Raw genomic sequence first — 19,961 nt, 5'->3', positions numbered from 1 at the left:
GGAAGGTAGCAAGTAGTACAATGGGTGGATGTGGGTGAGATGAAAGTGATTAGGTCAGAGAGGAGGGTGGAGTGGATAGGTGGAAAAAATGATAGGCCAGTAGGACAGGTCATGGGGACGGTGCTGAGCTGGAAGTTTGGAACTGGGGTGAGGTGGGGGAAGGGGAAATGAGGAAACTGATGAAGTCCACATTGATGCCCTGGGGTTGAAGTGTTCCGAGGCAGAAGATGAGGTGTTCTTCCTCCAGGTGGTGAGGGAGCAGCAGCGAAGGAGGCCCAGGACCTCCATGTCCTCGGCTGGGTGAAGGGGGAGTTGAAATGTTGGGCCATAGGGTGGTGTGGGTGTCCCAGAGATGTTCCCTGAAGCACACTGCTTTAGAGAGGCGTCCAGTCTCCCCAATGTAGAGGAGACCGCATCGAGAGCAATGGATATAATAAATGATATTGGTGGATGTGCAGGTAAAACTTTGATGGATATGGAAGGCTCCTTTAGGGCCTTGGATGGAGGTGAGGGTGGAGGTGTGAGCGCAGGTTTTGCAATTCCTGCGGTGGCAGGGGAAGGTGCCAGGATGGAGGAGTGTGGGTTGTTCTCTATCTACCTCGACACTGTCCTATCCCCCCTAGTCCAGGAACTCCCCACATACGTTCGAGACACCACCCATGCCCTCCACTTCCTCCAAGACTTTTGTTTCCCCGGCCCCCAACGCCTCAGCTTCACCATGGATATCCAATCCCACGACACCTCTATCCGCCATGACCAGGACCTCCAAGCCCTCAGTTTCTTCCTCTCCCGACGTCCTGAACAGTACCCTTCCACCGACACTCTCATTTGTTTGGCCGAACTGGTCCTCACCCATAACAATTTCTCATTCAAATCCTCCCACTTCCTCCAGACCAAAAAGGTAGCCATGGGCACCTGTATGGCCCCAGCTATGCCTGTCTCTTTGTTGGCTACATAGAACAGTCTATCTTCCGCAGTTACACCAGCGCCACTCCCCACCTCTTCCTCCGCTACATTGATAATTGCATTGGCACCATCTTGTGCTCCCGCAAGGAGGCTGAGCAATTCGATGCGGTATCCTCTACATTGGGGAGACTGGACGCCTCCTAGCAGAGTGCTTTAGGGAACATCCCCGGGACATCCACACCAATCAACCACTACGTCCTTCTGCCCAACATTTCAACTCCCCCTCCCACTCAGCTGAAGACATGGAGGTCCTGGACCTCCTTCGCCACCACTCCCTCACCACCCGACGCCTGGAGGAAGAACGCCTCATCTTCTGCCTCGGAATACTTCGGCCCCTGGGCATCAATGTGGACTTCAACAGTTTCTTCATTTCCCCTTCCCCCACCTCACCTGAGTTCCAAACTTCCAGCTCAGCAGAGTCCCCATGACCTGTCCTACCGGCTTATCTTCTTTTCCACCTATCCACTCTACCCTCCGCTCTGACCTATCACCTTCATCCCACCGTACTTTTTGTTACCTTCCTCCACCCTTCTCCCTGACCTATCACCTTCATCCCCACCCCGACTCACCTATTGTACTCTATGCTACTTTCTCCCCACCCCCACCCTCCTCTCATTTATCTCTCTATCCTTCAGACACTTGGCCTGTATTTCTGATGAAGGGCTTTTGCCCAAAACGTTGGATTTTCCTGCTCCTCAGATGCTGCCTGAACTGCTGTGCTTTTCCAGCACCACTCTACTCCAGAATCTCAGAGCTATAGACTGATTGGCAAAAGTTAAGTTATAAAATAAATGGAATTAGACTAAGTAGTATAATTTAGATCAAGTTATGCTAATGTGATGTAGATTAATACAGTAAAAATATGCGACTATATGTCAAATGGGCAAATTATATTATTGGAAAAAAAATTAAAAGACACTACAATCCTGTGTGAACAGTCTCATTTTTGCATATAATATGCACATGAATGTGAAACCTTTCATCCATTTGTTGGTAAAATTGTCATTTCAAAACATTAATGCTCTGACTGTTGAGTACTTTTCTTCCTTGGTTACTGAACGATGGCAAGAACGGAGAATTCCATTTGTATCAAGACATCCCAAAGCATGTTACGATTAATGAAGCACTAAGTGTAGTCAGGATGGCATGTGACTTAGAAGGGAACATGCAGGTCTGAGTTCCCATGTATCTGCTGTCCTTGTTCTAAGTAGTAGGGCTCATGGGTTTGGAAGATGCGGTCAAAGAAATATTGGTGAATTGCTGCAATAAATCTTTTAGATGATATACACACACTGCCAACATGCGTCAGTGCTGGATGGAACACACGGAAGGTTGCTTTGTCCTAGATGATATCATGCTTCTTCAGTGCTATTAGAGCTGCACTCTTTCAAGCAAGTGGAATATACTTAATGATTCATTTGACTTGCAGACAGTGGACAGGCATCATGGAGCCAGGAGGAGAGTTAGTCACCTCAAAATTCCAATTCTCTGGCCTACCCATTGGTAATGAATAGTGGCAAACAATATTTGGACAATGTTGCACAAGATATGTCAAAACTTTACAGCGCCATTGTCAAATGCGCAAATTTAAGATGCGGTAATTTGAAAGAAAATTTTAAAAATTCAGCCACAATTTTAAGCAAAACACTGACGCTTGATCTTTCTGAAATAGAGTGTCTGAAAGCTAAATTTCAGAAGAGTGCAATTTTAGCAGATAAAATGCATTTCACCATATATATGTAATAGCTTAAAAAAATGTGTGGAACTTAAATAAGTGAGTTGTCAGGATTGGTTTGGTTACTGTTTTTGTCTAGCTTCACAATTATTTGAAACTCACCTCAACCTCATCGCCTTCGCTAATCTCTTTTTTGAGATCAGAAGGGGGTGGTAATCGCACATCACAGAAAGGAATCCGACGTGCTGGTTGCCAACTATTAACAAAGGAAAAATAAATGGAATCAGAAAAATAAGTTTTCAATTTAGCAAGTTTTCTGATACAGTACCTTTAATTCCTTCCTTTAGAAGTAAAAGATGCAAGTGTCAAATTCATTGATTTAACATGTTCCTATGAATGCATTCAGAATTTATACAATATTAGATAAATACTGCACTAAAGATATTTTGCAAAAGTCCACGGTTGCATGTATTCTGGGATGAGAAATGCTCGAACCATTTCAGGATCTGATAGTATGAAAATCTATCAAGTCTCCCAGCAGCCTTAGCAACAATATAGAACTTAATGGAACTTGTTCCTCTTTAAAGCTCACAAATGGTATCGAGTGTGAACCATAGACTCATCGAGACATACAGCACAGAAACAGACCCTTTGGTCCAACTCGTCCGTGCCGACCACACATCCTAAACTTAACCTAGTCCATTTGCCAGCATTTGGCGCATATCCCTCTACACTCTTGCCAGCCATCCAGATGTCTCGTAAATGTTGCAATTGTACCAGCCTCCACCACTTCCTCTGGCAGCTCATTGCATATATGTACCATCCTCTGTGTGGAATTGTTGTTCCTTAGGTCTCTTTTATATCTTTCCCCTCTCACCCTAAACCTATACCCTCAAGTTCTGGACTTCCCCACTCAGGGAAATGACCTTGTCTATTTATCCTATCCATGTCCCCCATGACTTTCTAAGCCGCCGTAAGGTCATCTCTCAGCCTCCAACGCTGCGTGGAAAAATAACTCCAGTCTATTCAGCCTCTCCTTTTCACTCAAACACTCCAGTCCTGGTAACATCTCTGTAGATATTTTCTGAACCCTTTCAAGTTTAACAACATATTTACTTTACTTGATGGGGGAATGGGACATAGGGGAAGAAGGATGGGGTTTGGAGGGCGACAAATGGGTGAAGGAGGGAGATGTGGGTGGGGGACGGGGGCAATTGTGGGAGATAGTGAAGAAAGCTGTGTGGAATTTGGAAATGGAGGGAGATGGGGAATGGGATGAAGTTGGATGGAGTAATGAGATGCGAGATTGGTGAAGAGAGGAGTTGTGGGATGAAGGGGGTAGTTGTGGGGAATTGTCAGGGCTGGGGACCAAACAGGCCTTTAGACTAAATCAAGGAAAAGGGACAGTGGCATCAAACTACCCCAACAATAAAATGGTAGTGATTGGCAGAGCTGCACATACACCATACATAGTTGCACCAAATAAATAAATATTCTATTCCAAAAATATTTTAGATAGTGAAGAAGGGGACTGTCAGAGAATTCAGCAGAATATAGATAGATTGGAGAGTCAGCAGAGAAGTAACAGATGGAGTTCAATTTGGGCAAATGCGAGGTGATGCATTTTGGAACATCCAATTCAAGAGTGAACTATAAGGTAAATGGAAAAGCGCTGGAGAAAATTGGGACCAGGAATATACCAGTTGATCATGTGGACCTCTTGATCAATGTAAATACCCATACATGAAGTAAAGAATTGTAATGCGTGGGTAGACACCATTATTATACTTTATTTATAGCATAAATCATTTCCACAATAATGCAACTTTACTACAAATAAAAACTTAGAGGACAAATCTGGTTGTTTAGGTCCAACGTACCCTGAAGGTGGCAAAGCAGGTCAATAGAGTGGCCAAGAAGGCATACAGCATGCTTTCCTTCACCAGATAGGGTACAGAGTACAAAAGTTGGCAGGTCACGTTACAGTTGGACAAGACTTTGGCTCAGCCACATTGGGAATACTGCGTACACATCTGGTCGCCACATTACCAAAAGGTGGTTGTTGCTTTGGAGAGAGTGCAGAGAAGGTTCACCAGGATGTTGCCTGGTATGCAGGGTGCTAGCAATAAGGATAGGTTGAGTAGATTAGGATTATTTTCATTAGAAAAGACGGAGGTTGAAGGGGACTTGACTGAGGTCTACAAAATCATGAGATATGGACAAGGTGGATAGCAAGAAACAATTTTCCCCCCCAGAGTGGGAGACTCAGTTACTCGGGGTCATGGGTTCAAGGTGAGGAGGGAATTTTTAAGGGAGATATGTGTGGAAAATACTTTACGCAGAGGGTGGTGGGTGCTTGGAATGCGTTGCCAGTGGTGGTAGTAGAGGCAGGTCCAATAGCATCATTTAAGATGTATCTAAACAGATACATGAATGGGCAGGGAGCAGTATGTTACAGATCCTTAGGAAAGGGTCGACAGGTTTAGGTAGAGGATCTGGATCAGCGCAGGCTTGGAGGGCCATAGGGCCTGTTCCTGTGCTGTAATTCTTTTTGTTTTGTTCTTTAGGAGTACCTCTGGTGATGGAAAACAACAGAGAAAGCAATAACAGAATGAAGACTTATTCAAAAACAGAATTTATATGTTGGTACATAGCAATACTATTGAAAGGATTAGGCCTCGGACTTAAGTGTTTCAGTTGATCTTTGATACAAATTATTTAAAATTTAATTTTATTACTTGAAAAGGAAATACTTACTTGTTCTCAAAAGTAACAGCAAGTGAATCTTCAAACACATCTTTTACAAATGCCTAAAAGAAAAATAAATTTAAAATTAGAAATTACAATTAGGTAGTACAGTGCTTAAGACAAATAAAATGAATATGGAAATAAACATCAACTTTATTGGCCCTGTAAATTAAGCACTTGATTCAAAGGAAATGGTGATTCCTTGAACTGTGAAATCAATTCCATCATTTTTTAAATTCTTATTGCATTTTAATACTCTACATTAATCATAAGTCTAAACTCCATTAAACCCATTCAATAGCAAAGTATTTAATCACAATACATATTAATGACTCAAATGGAGAGAACTAAATGTAATACAACAATCTTGTAATCAAACAGCAGCAATGGGATCAGGAATATACCAGTTGATCATGTGGACCTCTTGATCAATGTAAATACCCACACATGAAGTAAAGAATTGTAATGCATGGGTATACACCATTATTATACTTTATTTATAGCATAAATCATTTCCACAATAATGCAACTTCGCTACAAATAAAAACTTAGAGGCAGAGCCTTTTCCCTTGCACCCTCAACTGACTACTCAGACGTTGCAGGGATCATGATAATACAGTAAACTTCAGGTATACAGTTTTTGCTGGTTTATTGAGTGCGCCAGTTGAAACAAAGTTTGCTGTATCTCCAAGTTTGCAGGTGACAAAACTGTTTGGAAGGGTAAACTACGAGGACAATGCAGAATTGCTACACTCTGATTTTGACAAATTGAAAGAGTGGACAAATGCATGGCAGATCAAATATAATGTAGACATGTGTGAGTTATCAATTTTGGCAGCAAAACATTAAGGTAGATTACTCGAATGGCAATAGATTGGGAAAAGGGGAGGTGCAATAAGATCTGGGCACCCTTGTAGGCAAGTTGTTGAAAGTAAGCATGCAGCAGGTGATGAAGGCAGCAAATTGTACGATGGCCTGCATAGCAGAGGTATTAGAGTACAGGATCAGGATGTTCTGCTGCAATTGTACAGTGAATTTGAGAGACCACTCCTGAAGTGGTGTGTACAGTTTTGGGCTCATGAGAAAAAATGTTCTGGGTATGAAGAGAGTGCAATAAAGGTTTACCAGACTGATTCTTGGATTGACGTAAGAAGAGAGACTGGATCCATTCGGACTATATTCACTCGACTTTATATGCATGGGAGGAATCTAATATAAATCTATAATGTTCTATCAGGACTAGACAAAGACATGATAACTAGGGAGCCCAGGACTAAGGATTACGCAGTCTAAAGATACAAAAGTAAGCCATTTAAGACGAAGATGGCTTCACCGAAAGAGTGGCAAGTCTGTGGAATTTTTGGCCACAGACAACAGTTGAGGCCAAAACATTGAATATTTTCAAGGTGGTGTTAGATATAGTTTTGGGACAAAGGGATTAAAGGGCAGGGGAAGAAAGCAAGGACAGAGTACTAATTTGAATAATCAGCCATGATCATATTGATTTGCAAGGTAGGCTCAAAGGGGCCGAATGGCCTACACTTGTTTCTCTGCTCCATTTCTATAAATGGGGCTGTTTGCAGCTAAACGTAACTTGACAATGACTGCAAAAGGCACAGAATAAAGTCATCAGCACGTTTGGCCTAGAGTTTATCTAAAATTTATACCACAAATTTTGACATCTGATTTGCAGATAGCTTATGGGGCACTATTTCAGAAACAATGGTGCACATTTTCTGCTTACCAGACGTTCATTATCCAGCTTAGAGAGGTGTTGCACATGGAGTTCCTGCAGAATCCCGACTGTAGCATGCTCAGAAGGAATTGCCCAGGAAATTGAATCATCCACTGGACAATTCCAGTATGCCTTGAACCCTCCTAAAGTCTCTATTTAAACTGGAGACTTTGTCGGCTTCCGCTAAAATTAAAGCGAATAATTACTCATGGATTACCAAGTTAGACTATTTAATAGTCTTGGTGAAAGTGAGAACTGCAGATGTTGGAGATTAGAGTCAAGATTGGAGTGGTGCTGGAAATGCATAGCAGGTCAGGCAGCATAGTCTTGAGAGAGAGTAATTATTAAATTGATCCCATATTTGCCTGCCATGGCCCAAACTACAACCTCCTAGATCCTGAACTCAACATAATCTTCCCATTCCCTCCGTCCCTCTGCTTGACCCAACACCCAGTAGCCCTGCCACACCAGACCAAACGTCACAGCCAAGTCAGTCCCAACATATTACTTTTCACTAGACCAATTTCTCTCATCATCCCCAACCTTCTCCAAACATTATACCAGTTACCTTGCAACTTTGCACCCTTCTGGGAAGAAAGGCAGGAAGAGAGGATAAAGATCTGTCAGGGTGAGAATGTGCATAGGGTATAAGCAGGCAGGGAAAAAAAGTTAAGTTCAGAGTTTTGTGGAAGAAGACATTCAGCTGAGCATGACTCAGATCAGATAAGAGCTTATAGTTAACAATGGGTGCTGGAGGCAAGGGTAATGGGTTAACAAGGTAGAAAAGCAGTCATTATGTACAGCCATTTAACAATATTGGAAGCAAAGTCAGTTAACAAGGGGAAAGGTATCCATTATATGAATACAGTTAACAAGGTTAAGAACATGCATCGTATAACAGTAAAGGGCTTGGTCTTTGCTGTTGACACTCGCTGATTGTAATGGTCAGCCAATCAAGATGTATGTTTGCCTTATCTGGATGCTCCTGTCTGTAAAATGACTATATAATTCATTAAAAAACTGCTAATCCAGAGAAGATCAAGAAGTCATGCCCTGTGCACATGGGTGATCGTTCTCTCTCCCTCCAGGGGCCCAGAATAAAGATGGAGGTGGTAAAGGCACACTTTGTCTGAGCGATTTGCTTTCGGTGGTGGGGGGGTGGGGGTGGAGTGACGTTAAAGGGCTTGGAGAAACCAAAGCCAGAGGAAGACAAGGGACAAGGAAGACAGGAAGCAAAACCAAGTAGAGGTAGACAAAGTAGACTGCACCAAAACGGGACACAGGATGCCAGGCCAAAAGGTGAGGCATGATACTTGATCCACAACAAAAACACAAGTGATGATGGTAATGGTGGTGGAGGGGGCATCTAGGATTAAGGCAGTACAGTATTGGATACTGATTTACAGTGGCAACACCAAAGCACGCAAGTAATCTAAGACAAAAAAAAGTACATAAGAACAGGCTGCAAAGAATATCAAATCAAATTACCTTTCTAAGAATATAGCTGTTCCATGGCAATTATATGGAGCATTAATGAGACCACACCTAGAGTAGTGTGAACAGCTTTGTTCTTCTTCTCCAAGAAGTAAAAACTAGCTTTTGAAAGAGGATAACAAAAAGCTTCACCAAACTGCAATGAAGAAATTGTACGATGAAATAAACTGGTCCTTAATTCCATGGCATTTAAAAAGAATGAGAGGTGTTCTCATTCAAACATTCAACATTATTACAGGGCTCAACAAATTAAATGTAAAATGGACTGTTGCCTGACTTCGGGAATGAGGTCTTGAACCAGGGCAGTGGCCATATAGAACAGAAACAAAAAGGGAGGAATTTCTTCATTTAGAGGCTGGTGAATCTTTGAAAATCTCTACCCCAGCGAGTTGTGAATGCTCAATCATTGAGTATATTCAGGACTGAATGCAATAAATTTCTATCAAGGAAAAAGAAAATAATGAAGCAAAATGTGGTTATAGAAGATCAATTATCTCACTGATTGTGGGAAACAACTAAATGGCCGAACCCTGTTACAACTTATTTCAGGAAATTCGTGTATCGTGGACATCGGAGTGCATCTGGGAAAATGAACAAACAGTGAAATTCACAACTAATCTTGGAGGAACTGTTGGGCGAAGTTCACAGCACAGAATCAGATAAGTTAATTGCTGTTTTAAGTCTGTCCAAGAGAAAGGCTGCAGTAGTGAGTATAGTGGATTCTTTCTTGATTATATGTTTTTGGAGATAAGTCTCTTGATTAAACTTAAAATATAAGCCATAGCTATTAATTTAACCTAGGGCAGTGTTTGTAGGGGAATACAATGGTGTTATTTTCTGGGTCTGTAGATTGTGAAGGAGCAAAAAATGGCCTTTGCAGTGATATGTACTTCTTGTCAGATGTGGGGGTTTAAAGAGAGTTTAAGGGTTACTGCGGACTATATCTGCCATAAATGCTATTGGATGCTAAATCTTATCAGATCGAGTAAATCGGTTGGAGAGACAGATAGAAGCGATGAGGAATTTGCAACAGCAACAGTATATGATGGATGGCAGTGATAGGAAGGGGGGCAAAGTCTCAGATACAGTCACATAGATGGGTTAACTTCAGGAAAGGTAAGAGAGGTAGGCACCTAGGGCAGCAGTCTTTTGTGGATATACCCATTTCAATCAAGTATGCTATTTTGGAAAATGTAGGGGGTGATGGATTCTCAGGGGAACATAATACCAGAAACTTGGCTGTTTGTGCTAAGACTATCTCTAATGCAACGAGGGGTACATCAGCTTCCAAGAGATCAATTGTGTTAGGAGATTCTGTAGTCAGAGGTACAGACAGATGTTTCAGTGGCCAGCAGAGAAAAAGCAGAATCGTGTGTTGTTTCCTTGGTGCCAGTATCAAGAATGTCTCAAGAGAGGGTGCAGAATGTTCTCACAGGGGAGACGGGCCAGCAGGAGGTCATTGTCCACATTGGAACCAACGACATTGGAAGGGAAAAGGTTGAGACTCTGAAGGGAGATTACAGAGAGTTAGGTAGAAATTTAAAAAGGAGGTCCTCAAGGGTAGTAATATCTGGACTACTCCCAGTGCTACGAGCTAGTGAGGGCAGGAATAGGAGGATAGAGCAGATGAACGCATGGCTCAGGAGCTGGTGTATGGGAGAAGGATTCATATTTTTGGATCTTTGGAATCTCTTTTGGGGTGAAAGTGACCTGTACAAGAACGGATTGCACCTAAATTGGAAGGGGACTAATATACTGGCAGGAAAATTTGCTAGAACTGCTTGGGAGGATTTAAACTAGTAAGGTGGGGGGTGTGGAACCCTGGGAGATAGTGAGGAAAGAGATCGGTCTGAGATGGGTACAGCTGAGAACAGAAGTGAGTCAAACAGTCAGGGCAGGCAGGGACAAGGTAGGACTAATAAATTAAACTGCATTTATTTCAATGCAAGGGGCCTAACAGGGAAGGCAGATGAACTCAGGGCATGGTTAGCAACATGGGACTGGGATATCATAGCAATTACAGAAACATGGCTCAGGGATGGGCAGGACTGGCAGCTTAATGTTCCAGGATACAAATGCTACAGGAAGGATAGAAAGGGAGGTGAGAGGAGGGGGAGTGGCATTTTTAATAAGGGATAGCATTACAGTTGTGCTGAGGGAGGATACTCCCGGAAATACATCCAGGGAAGTTATGTGGTTGGAACTGAGAAATGGGATGATCTCATTATTGGGATTGTATTATAGACCCCCCCAATAATCAGAGGGAAATTGAGAAACAAACTCGTATGGAGATCTCAGCTATCTGTAAGGATAATAGGGTAGTTATGGGAGGGGATTTTAACTTTCTAAACAGCGATTGGGACTGCCATAGTGTTAAAGGTTTGGATGGAGAGGAATTTCTTAAGTGTGTACAAGACAATTTTCTGATTCAGTATGTGGATATACCTACCAGAGAAGGTGCAAACCTTGACCTACTCTTGGGAAATAAGGCAGCACAGGTGACTGAGGTGTCAATGGGGGAGCACTTTGGGGCCAGCGACCGTAATTCTATTCATTTTAAAATATAGTGATGGAAAAGGATAGACCAGATATAAAATTTGAAATTCTAAATTGGAGGAAGGCCAATTTTGACAGTATTAGGCAAGAACTTTCGAAAGCTGATGGGAAGCAGATGTTTGCAGGTGAAGGGATGGCTGGAAAATGGGAAGCCTTCAGAAATGAGGTAACAAAAATCCAGAGAAAGTATATTCCTGTCAGGGTGAAAGGGAAGGGTGATAGGTATAGGGAATGCTGGATGACTAAAGAAATTGCGGTTTTGGTTAAGTAAAAGAAGAAAGCATATGTCAGATATAGACAGGATAGATCAAGTGAATCCTTAAAAGTGTGTAAAGAAAGTAGGAGTATACTTAAGAGGGAAATCAGGAGGGCAAAACGGGGACATGAGGTAGCTTTGGCAAATAGAATTAAGGAGAATCCAAAGGGTTTTTACAAATATATTAAGGACAAAAGGGTAACTAGGGAGAGAATAGGGCCCTTCAAAGATCAGCAAGACGGCCTTTGTGTGGAGCCACAAAAAATGGGAGAGATACTAAATGATTATTTTGCATCAGTATTTACTGTGGAAAAGGATATGGAAGATATAGACTGTAGGGAAATAGATGGTGACACCTTGCAAAATGTCCACATTTCAGAGGAGGAAGTGCTGGTTGTCTTGAAACGGTTAAAGGTGGATAAATCCCCAGGACCTGATCAGGTGTACCCGAGAACTCTCTGGGAAGCTAGAGAAGTGATTGCTGGGACTCTTGCGGAGATATCTGTATCATCGATAGTCACAGGTGAAGTGCCGGAAGACTGGAGGATGGCAAACTTGGTGCCACTGTTTAAGAAGATGGTAAAGACAAGCCAGGGAACTATAGACTGGTGAGCCTGACCTCGGTGGTGGGCAAGTTGTTGGAGGGAATCATGAGAGACAGGATGTACATGTATTTGGAAAGGCAAGGACTGATTAGGGATAGTCAACATGGCTGTGTGTGTGGGAAATCATGTCTCACAAACTTGATTGAGTTTTTTGAAGACGTAACAAAGAAGATTGATGAGGGCAGAGCAGATGTGATCCATATGGACTTCAGTAAGGCATTCGATAAGGTTCCCCATGGGAGACTGATGAGCAAGCTTAGATCTCGTGGAATACAAGGAGAACTAGCCATTTGGATACAGAATGGTCTCAAAAGGTAGAAGACAGAGGGTGGTGGTGGTGGAGGGTTGTTTTTCAAACTGGAGGCCTGTGACCAGTGGAGTGCCACAAGGATCGGTGCTGGGCCCTCTACTTTTTGTCATTTACATAAATGATTTGGATGCGAGCATAAGAGGTACAGTTAGTAAGTTTGCAGATGACACGAAAATTGGAGGTGTAGTGGACAGCGAAGAGGGTTACCTCCGATTACAACAGGATCTGGACCAGATGGGCCAGTGGGCTGAGAAGTGGCAGACGGAGTTTAATTCAGATAAATGCAAGGTGATGCATTTTGGGAAAGCAAATCTTAGCAGGACTTATACATTTAATGGTAAGGTCCTCGGGAGTGTTGCTGAACAAAGAGACCTTGGAGTGCAGGTTCATAGCTCCTTGAAAGTGGAGTCACAGCTAGATACGATAGTGAAGGCGGCGTTTGGTATGCTTTCCTTTACTGGTCAGAGTATTGAGTACAGGAGTTGGGAGGTCATGTTATGGCTGTACAGGACACTGGTTCGGCCACTGTTGGAATATTGCGTGCATTTCTGGTCTCCTTCCTATCAGAAAGATGTTGTGAAACTTGGAAGGGTTCAAAAAAGATTTACAAGGATGCTGCCAGGGTTGGAGGATCTGAGCTACAGGGAGAGGCTGAACAGGCTGGGGCTGTTTTCCCTGGAGTGTCGGAGGCTGAGGGGTAACCTTACAGAGGTTTACAAAATTATGAGGGGCATGGATAGGATAAATAGACAAAGTCTTTGCCCTGGGGTCAGGGAGTCCAGAACGAGAGAGGGCGTAGGTTTAGGGTGAGAGGGGAAAGATATAAAAGAGAACTAAGGGGTAACTTTTTCATGCAGAGGGTGGTACGTGTATGGAATGAACTGCCAGAGGAAGTGGTGGAGGCTGGTACAATTGCAACATTTAAGAGGCATTTGGATGGGTATATGAATAGGAAGAGCTTGGAGAGATATGGGCCGGGTGCTGGCGAGTGGAACTAGATTGGGTTGGAATATCTGGTCGGCATGGACGGTTTGGACCGAAGGGTCTGTTTCCATGCTGTACATCTCTATGACTCTAAGTGTTCAGCAATCTGCCATCATCCCTAAAAGCCAAGCATGCAATGCTGCAGATTTGGTTTTGACAATAAAACAAGTTCATTACACACAAAAAAAGGAATAAACCAAGACATTTATACAATACAATTTAAAGAACTTTTCTACTTTTCAAAAATTTTCCATTTCTCTGAACAACAAGCCTTTACTGTACCTAAATACCAGAGTTTGCTTCCCAATTACACATATAGGTTTGACTTAAGTGTTTCTTTCAATTTCGCAATCAGGACACAGTCTGCTAGTCACTTCTGTGAGTATTCACCCAACTGAGGTAATAGTTTTTCTTAGCTTCAGGATTCTAACCAAACAAGTCTGGCCAGAAACTCAAACTAAAACCCTTACATCAATGTAACTGATTTCTAATTTCTCTGAACTAACTCGGTGCCCCAGGAGAACTGTTTCATGCATCTAGGACACCTGCAAACTGTTTCCCTAAGCAAATACATAACCAAAACTTTGAACTCAAAAGGAGACTAAATTCTCTTCAATAATTATTGTCTCTACTTGTAAAACTCTAACTCAAATTCTCCATCATCATCATATCCAGGATCTCTCTCTCTCTCTCAAGTTTCCAAAAAAAAATCACTATCAAGAAGGCCTGATAATCATTAAACTGCCTTGTAAGTAAACCCGCATGCCACTAGACCAAAATCCAAACTCTTGAAAAATCAATGTCATTAAATGATCAGACAGTTTGAGATCTGTACTGGGAGAGCAGAACATTTCCCAGTTAAAATCATAGAGATGTATAACACGGAAACAGACCCTTCGGTCCAACTCGTCCATGCTGACCAGATATCCCAACCTAATCTAGTCCCACCTGCCAGCACCCATCCCATATTCCTCCAAACCCTTCCAATTCATTTACCCATCCAGATGTCTTTTAAATGTATGAATTGTACTAACATCCACCACTTCCTCTGGCAACTCATTCCATACACGCACCTATTTATCCTATCCATGCCCCTCATAATTTTGTAAACCTCCAAGGTCACCGCTCAGCCTCCTGACGCTCCAGGGAAAACAGCCCTAGCCTATTCAACCTCTCCTTACAGCTCAAATCCTCCAACCTTGGCAACATCCTTGTAAATCTTTTCTGAACCCTTTCAAATTTCACAACATCTTTCTGATAGGAAGGAGACCAGAATTGCATGCAATATTCCAACAGTAGCCTAACCAATGCACCGCACAGCCGCAACATGACCTCCCAACTCCTGTACTCAATACTCTGACCAATAAAGGAAAGCATACCAAACACCTTCTTCACTATCGTATCTAGCTGTGACTCCACTTTCAAGGAGCTATGAACCTGCACTCCAAGGTCTCTTTGTTCAGCAACACTCCCTAGGACCTTACCATTAAGTGTATAAGTCCTACTAAGATTTGTTTTCCCAAAATGCATCAACTCGCATTTATCTGAATTAAACTCCATCTGCCACCCCTCAGCCCATTGGCCCATCTGATCAAGATCCCATTATAAACTGAGGTAACCTTCTTCGCTGTCCACTACACCTCCAATTTTCGTGTCATCTGCAAATTTACTAACTATACCTCTTATGTTCACATCCAAATCATTTATATAAATGATGAAAAGTAGTGCACCCAGCATCGATCCTTGTGGCACTCCACTGGTCACAGGCCTCCAGACTGAAAAACAACCCTCCACAACCACCCTCTGTCTTCTACCTTTTGAGACCATTCTCTATCCAAATGGCTCGTTCTCCTTGCATTCCAGGAGATCTAACCTCACTCACCAGTCTCCCATGGGGAACCTTGTCAAATGCCTAACTGAAGTCCATATAGATCACGTCCACCGGTCTGCCCTCATCAATCCTCTTTGAAGTAACCAAAAATTAAATCGAGTTTGATTGACATGTTTTCCCACACACAAAGCCATGTTGACTATCCCTAATCAGTCCTTGCCTTTCCAAATACAGATACACCCTGTCCCTCAGAATTCCCTCCAACAACTTGCCCACCACCAACATCAGGCTCACTGGTCTATAGCTCCCTGGCTTGTCCTTACCATCTTTCTTAAATAGTGCCACCACGTTAGCTAACCTCCAAGTCTTCTGGCACCTCACCTGTGACTCTCAATGATACAAGAGGTCCAGCAATACTCACTTTGCCTAGCTTCCCATAGAGTTCTAGGGTACACCCGATCAGGTCCGGGGGTTTATCCACTTTTATGCATTTCAAGATGTCCAACACTTCCTCCTCTGTAATGTGGACATTTTTCAAGATGTCACCATCTATTTCCCTACATTCTATATCTTCCATGCCCTTTTCCACAGTAAATACTGAGGCAAAATACTCATTTAGTATCTTCCCCCGTCTCCTGCGGCTCCACACACAGGCGACCTTCCTTATCTTTGAGGGGCCCTATTCTCTCCCTCGTTACCCTTTTGCCCTTAAATGTATTTGTAAAAAATCCTTTGGATTCTCCTTAATTCTATTTGCCAAAGCTATCTCACGTCCCCTTTTTGCCCCCCTGATTTCTCTCTTAAGTATACTTCTACTTCCTTTATACACTTGTAAGGAGTCATTCGATCTATCCTGTCTATACCTGACATATGCTTTCTTCTTTTTCTTAACCAAAACCACAATTTCTTTAGTCATCCAGCATTCCCTACACCTACCAGCCTTCCCTTTCACTCTAAAACAGGAATATTCTCTCTCTGGTATCTCGTTATCTCATTTCTGAAAGCGTCCTATTTTCCAGACGCCCCTTTACCTGCGAACATCTTTTTCAACTAAATGTTGAAAAGACTAATGCCTTCACCTTCAGTCCCCAATAGAAAGTCCACTTGCTAGCTATCAATTCCTCCCCCCATTCTCAACAAGTGTCAAACATGTCCTTGGTGTCACATCTGACTAATGATGAAATTGCAATCACACATCACCACACCCATCAGCATACCATGCATCATATTCTACCAAGAACACACTATCTGCTCCTGAAACCTTCATCCAAGGCTTTGTATCCCTTGACTTACATATTCTACCTCACTTATTAACCTACAATGCCCTAACCTGCCTTCACTCAATGTCCTTAATTATGCTAATCCCTGGGCACCCATTACCTCAGTGCTCACTGAGCAAATTTGCTTTTGGTTAAGTAACCCCTCAATTTTTATTCTGATCGTTGTTTCCAAAGTCCTCATGGTCTTGTCTCCCAAGAATTGGAAGATGCTTTATAGACGTGTGCACTCAAGTACACAAAAGTACAGTGAAAAGTTTACAAACTCACCTCTCATGGTACCATCTTAGGTACAAAGCACCTAGGTACAAATTTTAGATACAAAAAGAAGAAAGAAAAAGCAAAAGTTGCATTACCTTACAGTGAGTCATAGTATAAAAGTTAGATATAAAATATTTTTTAAAAAGGGTATAGATTACACAGTCAGATAAACATCAGTGCAGCAGCTCAGCTTCCACACTGCAGACCTCAGTCCAACAACCACCTCCAGCCCACTGTACTTTAGCTCTCAGCTGCACCAATAGGTCTTAACAGATTTTTAAAAATTCAAAATCTTCAGGAAAAAAGAATGTGCTGGGTTAGAGTGGGTGTGGAAGAGAAGAGAAAGCGGACAGATTGACAAGCACCGGGCTGAGGACCACGAATGTTGCCTAATCTGCCATTCCTGTTCTTGCTGACTCTGAAGCCAGTATCTACGAGCTGTGAAGCATGGAGACCAGCTGGGACACATTTCTTCCCCACTTCAGGATGAACCCTAACATTCTCTCCCAAAGCTAATGAACAGCATATTTAAAGTGTTCTGCAAAGGGCATCCATGCTTTCAATGACCTCAACCCAACATCAAGAATTTCTAATCAAAATCTCATTCCTCCTAAAAAGAAGCTTCTGAAAATCTACCTCTTTGACCAAGCCTCGAGTAATCAGCACGATTACTATCGAAAGTCTAAAATTTAGGTTTCTGACACTCCTGTAAAATATATTTGAACATTTTTATGCAGTGCATTCAACACTGTAAATGTAATTTGTGGTTGCTATGATTATCGCTTTTGCTGACTGGAAAAAGAATTTGCCACCAACTCCGAGAAACCCACCAGGGCAGCTAAGCAAATTAGAAATCTGACTTTGAACAGCTAACACCACTATTAATCCAATATATTGTCACAACAGTTATCAAAACACTTCACACCTTTAGCTGGTTAACCAGTTAAGAGATTGAGAAATATGGAATGAACTTCTAGGTGATCAGCTTCAATTCTGGAAACAAGCTGCATTTTCACTTGCAGTAATGTCAACAGCGAGTTGTATAGCATTAGACACGTTTCAGTCCATAGAACTCTTGCTATGAATAAGAACACTGATTTGAAATTTCAAGTGAAATTCAGAGACTTCGATATAAATTCCAAACAAATTATTCCAAAACTACATTGTTAGGAGATGTGGTCTTTAAGATGTGACATTAAATCAAGGTCCATATGCATTTTCTGGTGGAAATGGCACAATTTCAAAGAGTAAGGGTGGTATCGCCAGGGTCTAGGCAGTGAATAACACTATAAATCATCATCTAGTTAGTACTGTGCTACTGTTTAAGTTCATTATGCACAAACCAACTGCTGCATTTTCTAAATTATATTAAAAAAAAGTTCCAACTGTCCAAGGGTTCCAAAAAGTGCTATATTGGTTGCAAAAAAAAAGTGTTGGTTTATATAAATTCATTTATTGTTTTAAGACCTTAGCTGTTACATCTCAACTCATTAATGACTAAAACCCCGAATCTCATTTTCCCAACCAACATGCACTTGTCTAACTCCTCTATTTTTAGAATTCAAACTTCAATTTGTTTCCTCTCCCACAGGACTCCCACTTCCAACCAACTCACCTCAAACTGTATTGCAGCCAAGGTTTCCATTTGGCAATAACAGTGGCATTGAATAAGTCTAACTAAAAAGCACTCTCAGCAAATACCTAGATAGGCTGAAACCAGTAAAACCTTTTTTCAGCTCCCCCATCTCCCTGTCAACATAGCCTGCTTTGGGCTGACCTATAAATGAATTACTCATTTTCAATCTGATGCAGTAAATGAGTTTGACTGAATGCTTTTTTAAAAATAATTTAGCTCCAGCTCCCAAAACAAAAAAAAACTTATTTGGCAAGCATTATTAGGTAACCACTGCAGATATCACTTTTCCAGCTAAGTCTAGCTGCTCTTTCTTCTTGATTTCTTTGAATACATCTAAATGTTTATGTTTCTAAAACGCAGAAGAGATGGTAGTGAATTTATGGAATTCTCCATCATAGAGGGTGTTGAGTCTGGGTACTTAAGTATATTCAAGGCTGAATCTGACAGGTTTTTAAACTGTAATGGAATGAAGGATTTTGGGGAAAAGCCAGCAAAGTGGAGCTCAGGATTATCAAATCAGGCACAATTTCATTCAATGGCACAGCAGACTCAATGGGCTGACTGGGTTACTCCTGCTCCTAATCTCATCGTTTTATGGTCTTAATTCTGGAAAAGAGTGAATGTAAAAGCTTAGAATGTTGCGATGATACTATGGCTTTAAGAAGTGTATTTTGCCCTAGTTTTTTTCTTGAGAGATTTTGAAGACAGAGATGTCTATTGAAAGCCCACAAAGGAAACAACTCGAGGCGCTTTGGGGTTTTTCCTTTTAAAAAATTGGAATAAAAGCAGAGCAATAGAAGGGGCAAGTTCTCACAGAACCAGGACTTTTAGTTTTAGTTTCTCAGTAGCTGTTGTTCGGGTCTTGAAGCTGATTTAGAAGCTGCAGTACAGCTCTGCTTCCTACTCTCTCTCTAGCTTTTCTTAATGTCTTCCTCCTGGACTGGAGAACTACCTGTAAGACAATCTATTTTTCTGAACTTGCTTTTTTTGCCAAGAGTGTTCTTACTGGATGTTACTATATTGGAACAGTTACAGTTTAGTAGTAAAATAGTCTATTATTCTATGAAGTTTTCTAATAGAGTTAAGTTATTCCAATTTTTTCTCTCTGTTACATTTTAACTACACTGTATGAATAAAATGTGTTGCTCTTCAAATCTAGTAGGCTGACCAATCAAATTGCATGCAGAATGAAACGCAGGGCATTTCCCTTCAAATAAGATAGATAAGATAGGCTAGACCTGAACTTAATGTATTTTGAGGGGGTCTGGTCTGATCCATAACAATATCAAGAGGAGATTGTTAGCTTCTTTCCTAATGGAGTTAGTAATTGCCTGGAGCTTGCATAGCACAAGCATTTCCGGTTATATTCAGCCCAACCATAAATGTTGTCAAGGTATTGTCACATGATTAGCTTCCTTTTTAAAACTGGAATGCTGGCGTCACTAACAAAGCCAGCACTAAGGGCCAATTCCCAATCAATTTTCACCTATACCCATCATGCGCAAGACAACATAAATTTACAAGCTTCCGTGCAAAGATTACACAAAACAAACATTCTAAATGACAAATCAGGCAGACAGCTACCAATCCGCATCCACGAACACCAACTGGCCACTAAACACCATGA

General features: G+C 41.8%; 1 protein-coding gene across 4 annotated transcripts in view; it reads right to left on the bottom strand.

The window, feature by feature from the left end:
* The window catches only part of fxr1 (FMR1 autosomal homolog 1), a 110,741-nt gene that overhangs the window by 79,360 nt on the left and 11,420 nt on the right, over positions 1-19,961 (bottom strand). For all 4 annotated transcript variants that reach the window (XM_072572432.1, XM_072572433.1, XM_072572434.1 and 1 more), the window contains exons 2-3: positions 5,399-5,451; positions 2,804-2,897 (exon numbers count right to left, since the gene is read on the bottom strand). In XM_072572432.1, coding sequence (XP_072428533.1) covers positions 2,804-2,897; positions 5,399-5,451 — 147 coding nt within the window. The remainder of the gene's footprint in view (positions 1-2,803; positions 2,898-5,398; positions 5,452-19,961) is intronic.

This window comes from Chiloscyllium punctatum, chromosome 6 (genome assembly GCF_047496795.1).
Source record: "Chiloscyllium punctatum isolate Juve2018m chromosome 6, sChiPun1.3, whole genome shotgun sequence".
NCBI classification, from domain to species: domain Eukaryota; kingdom Metazoa; phylum Chordata; class Chondrichthyes; order Orectolobiformes; family Hemiscylliidae; genus Chiloscyllium; species Chiloscyllium punctatum.
This window is presented reverse-complemented; position numbering and strand designations above follow the sequence as displayed.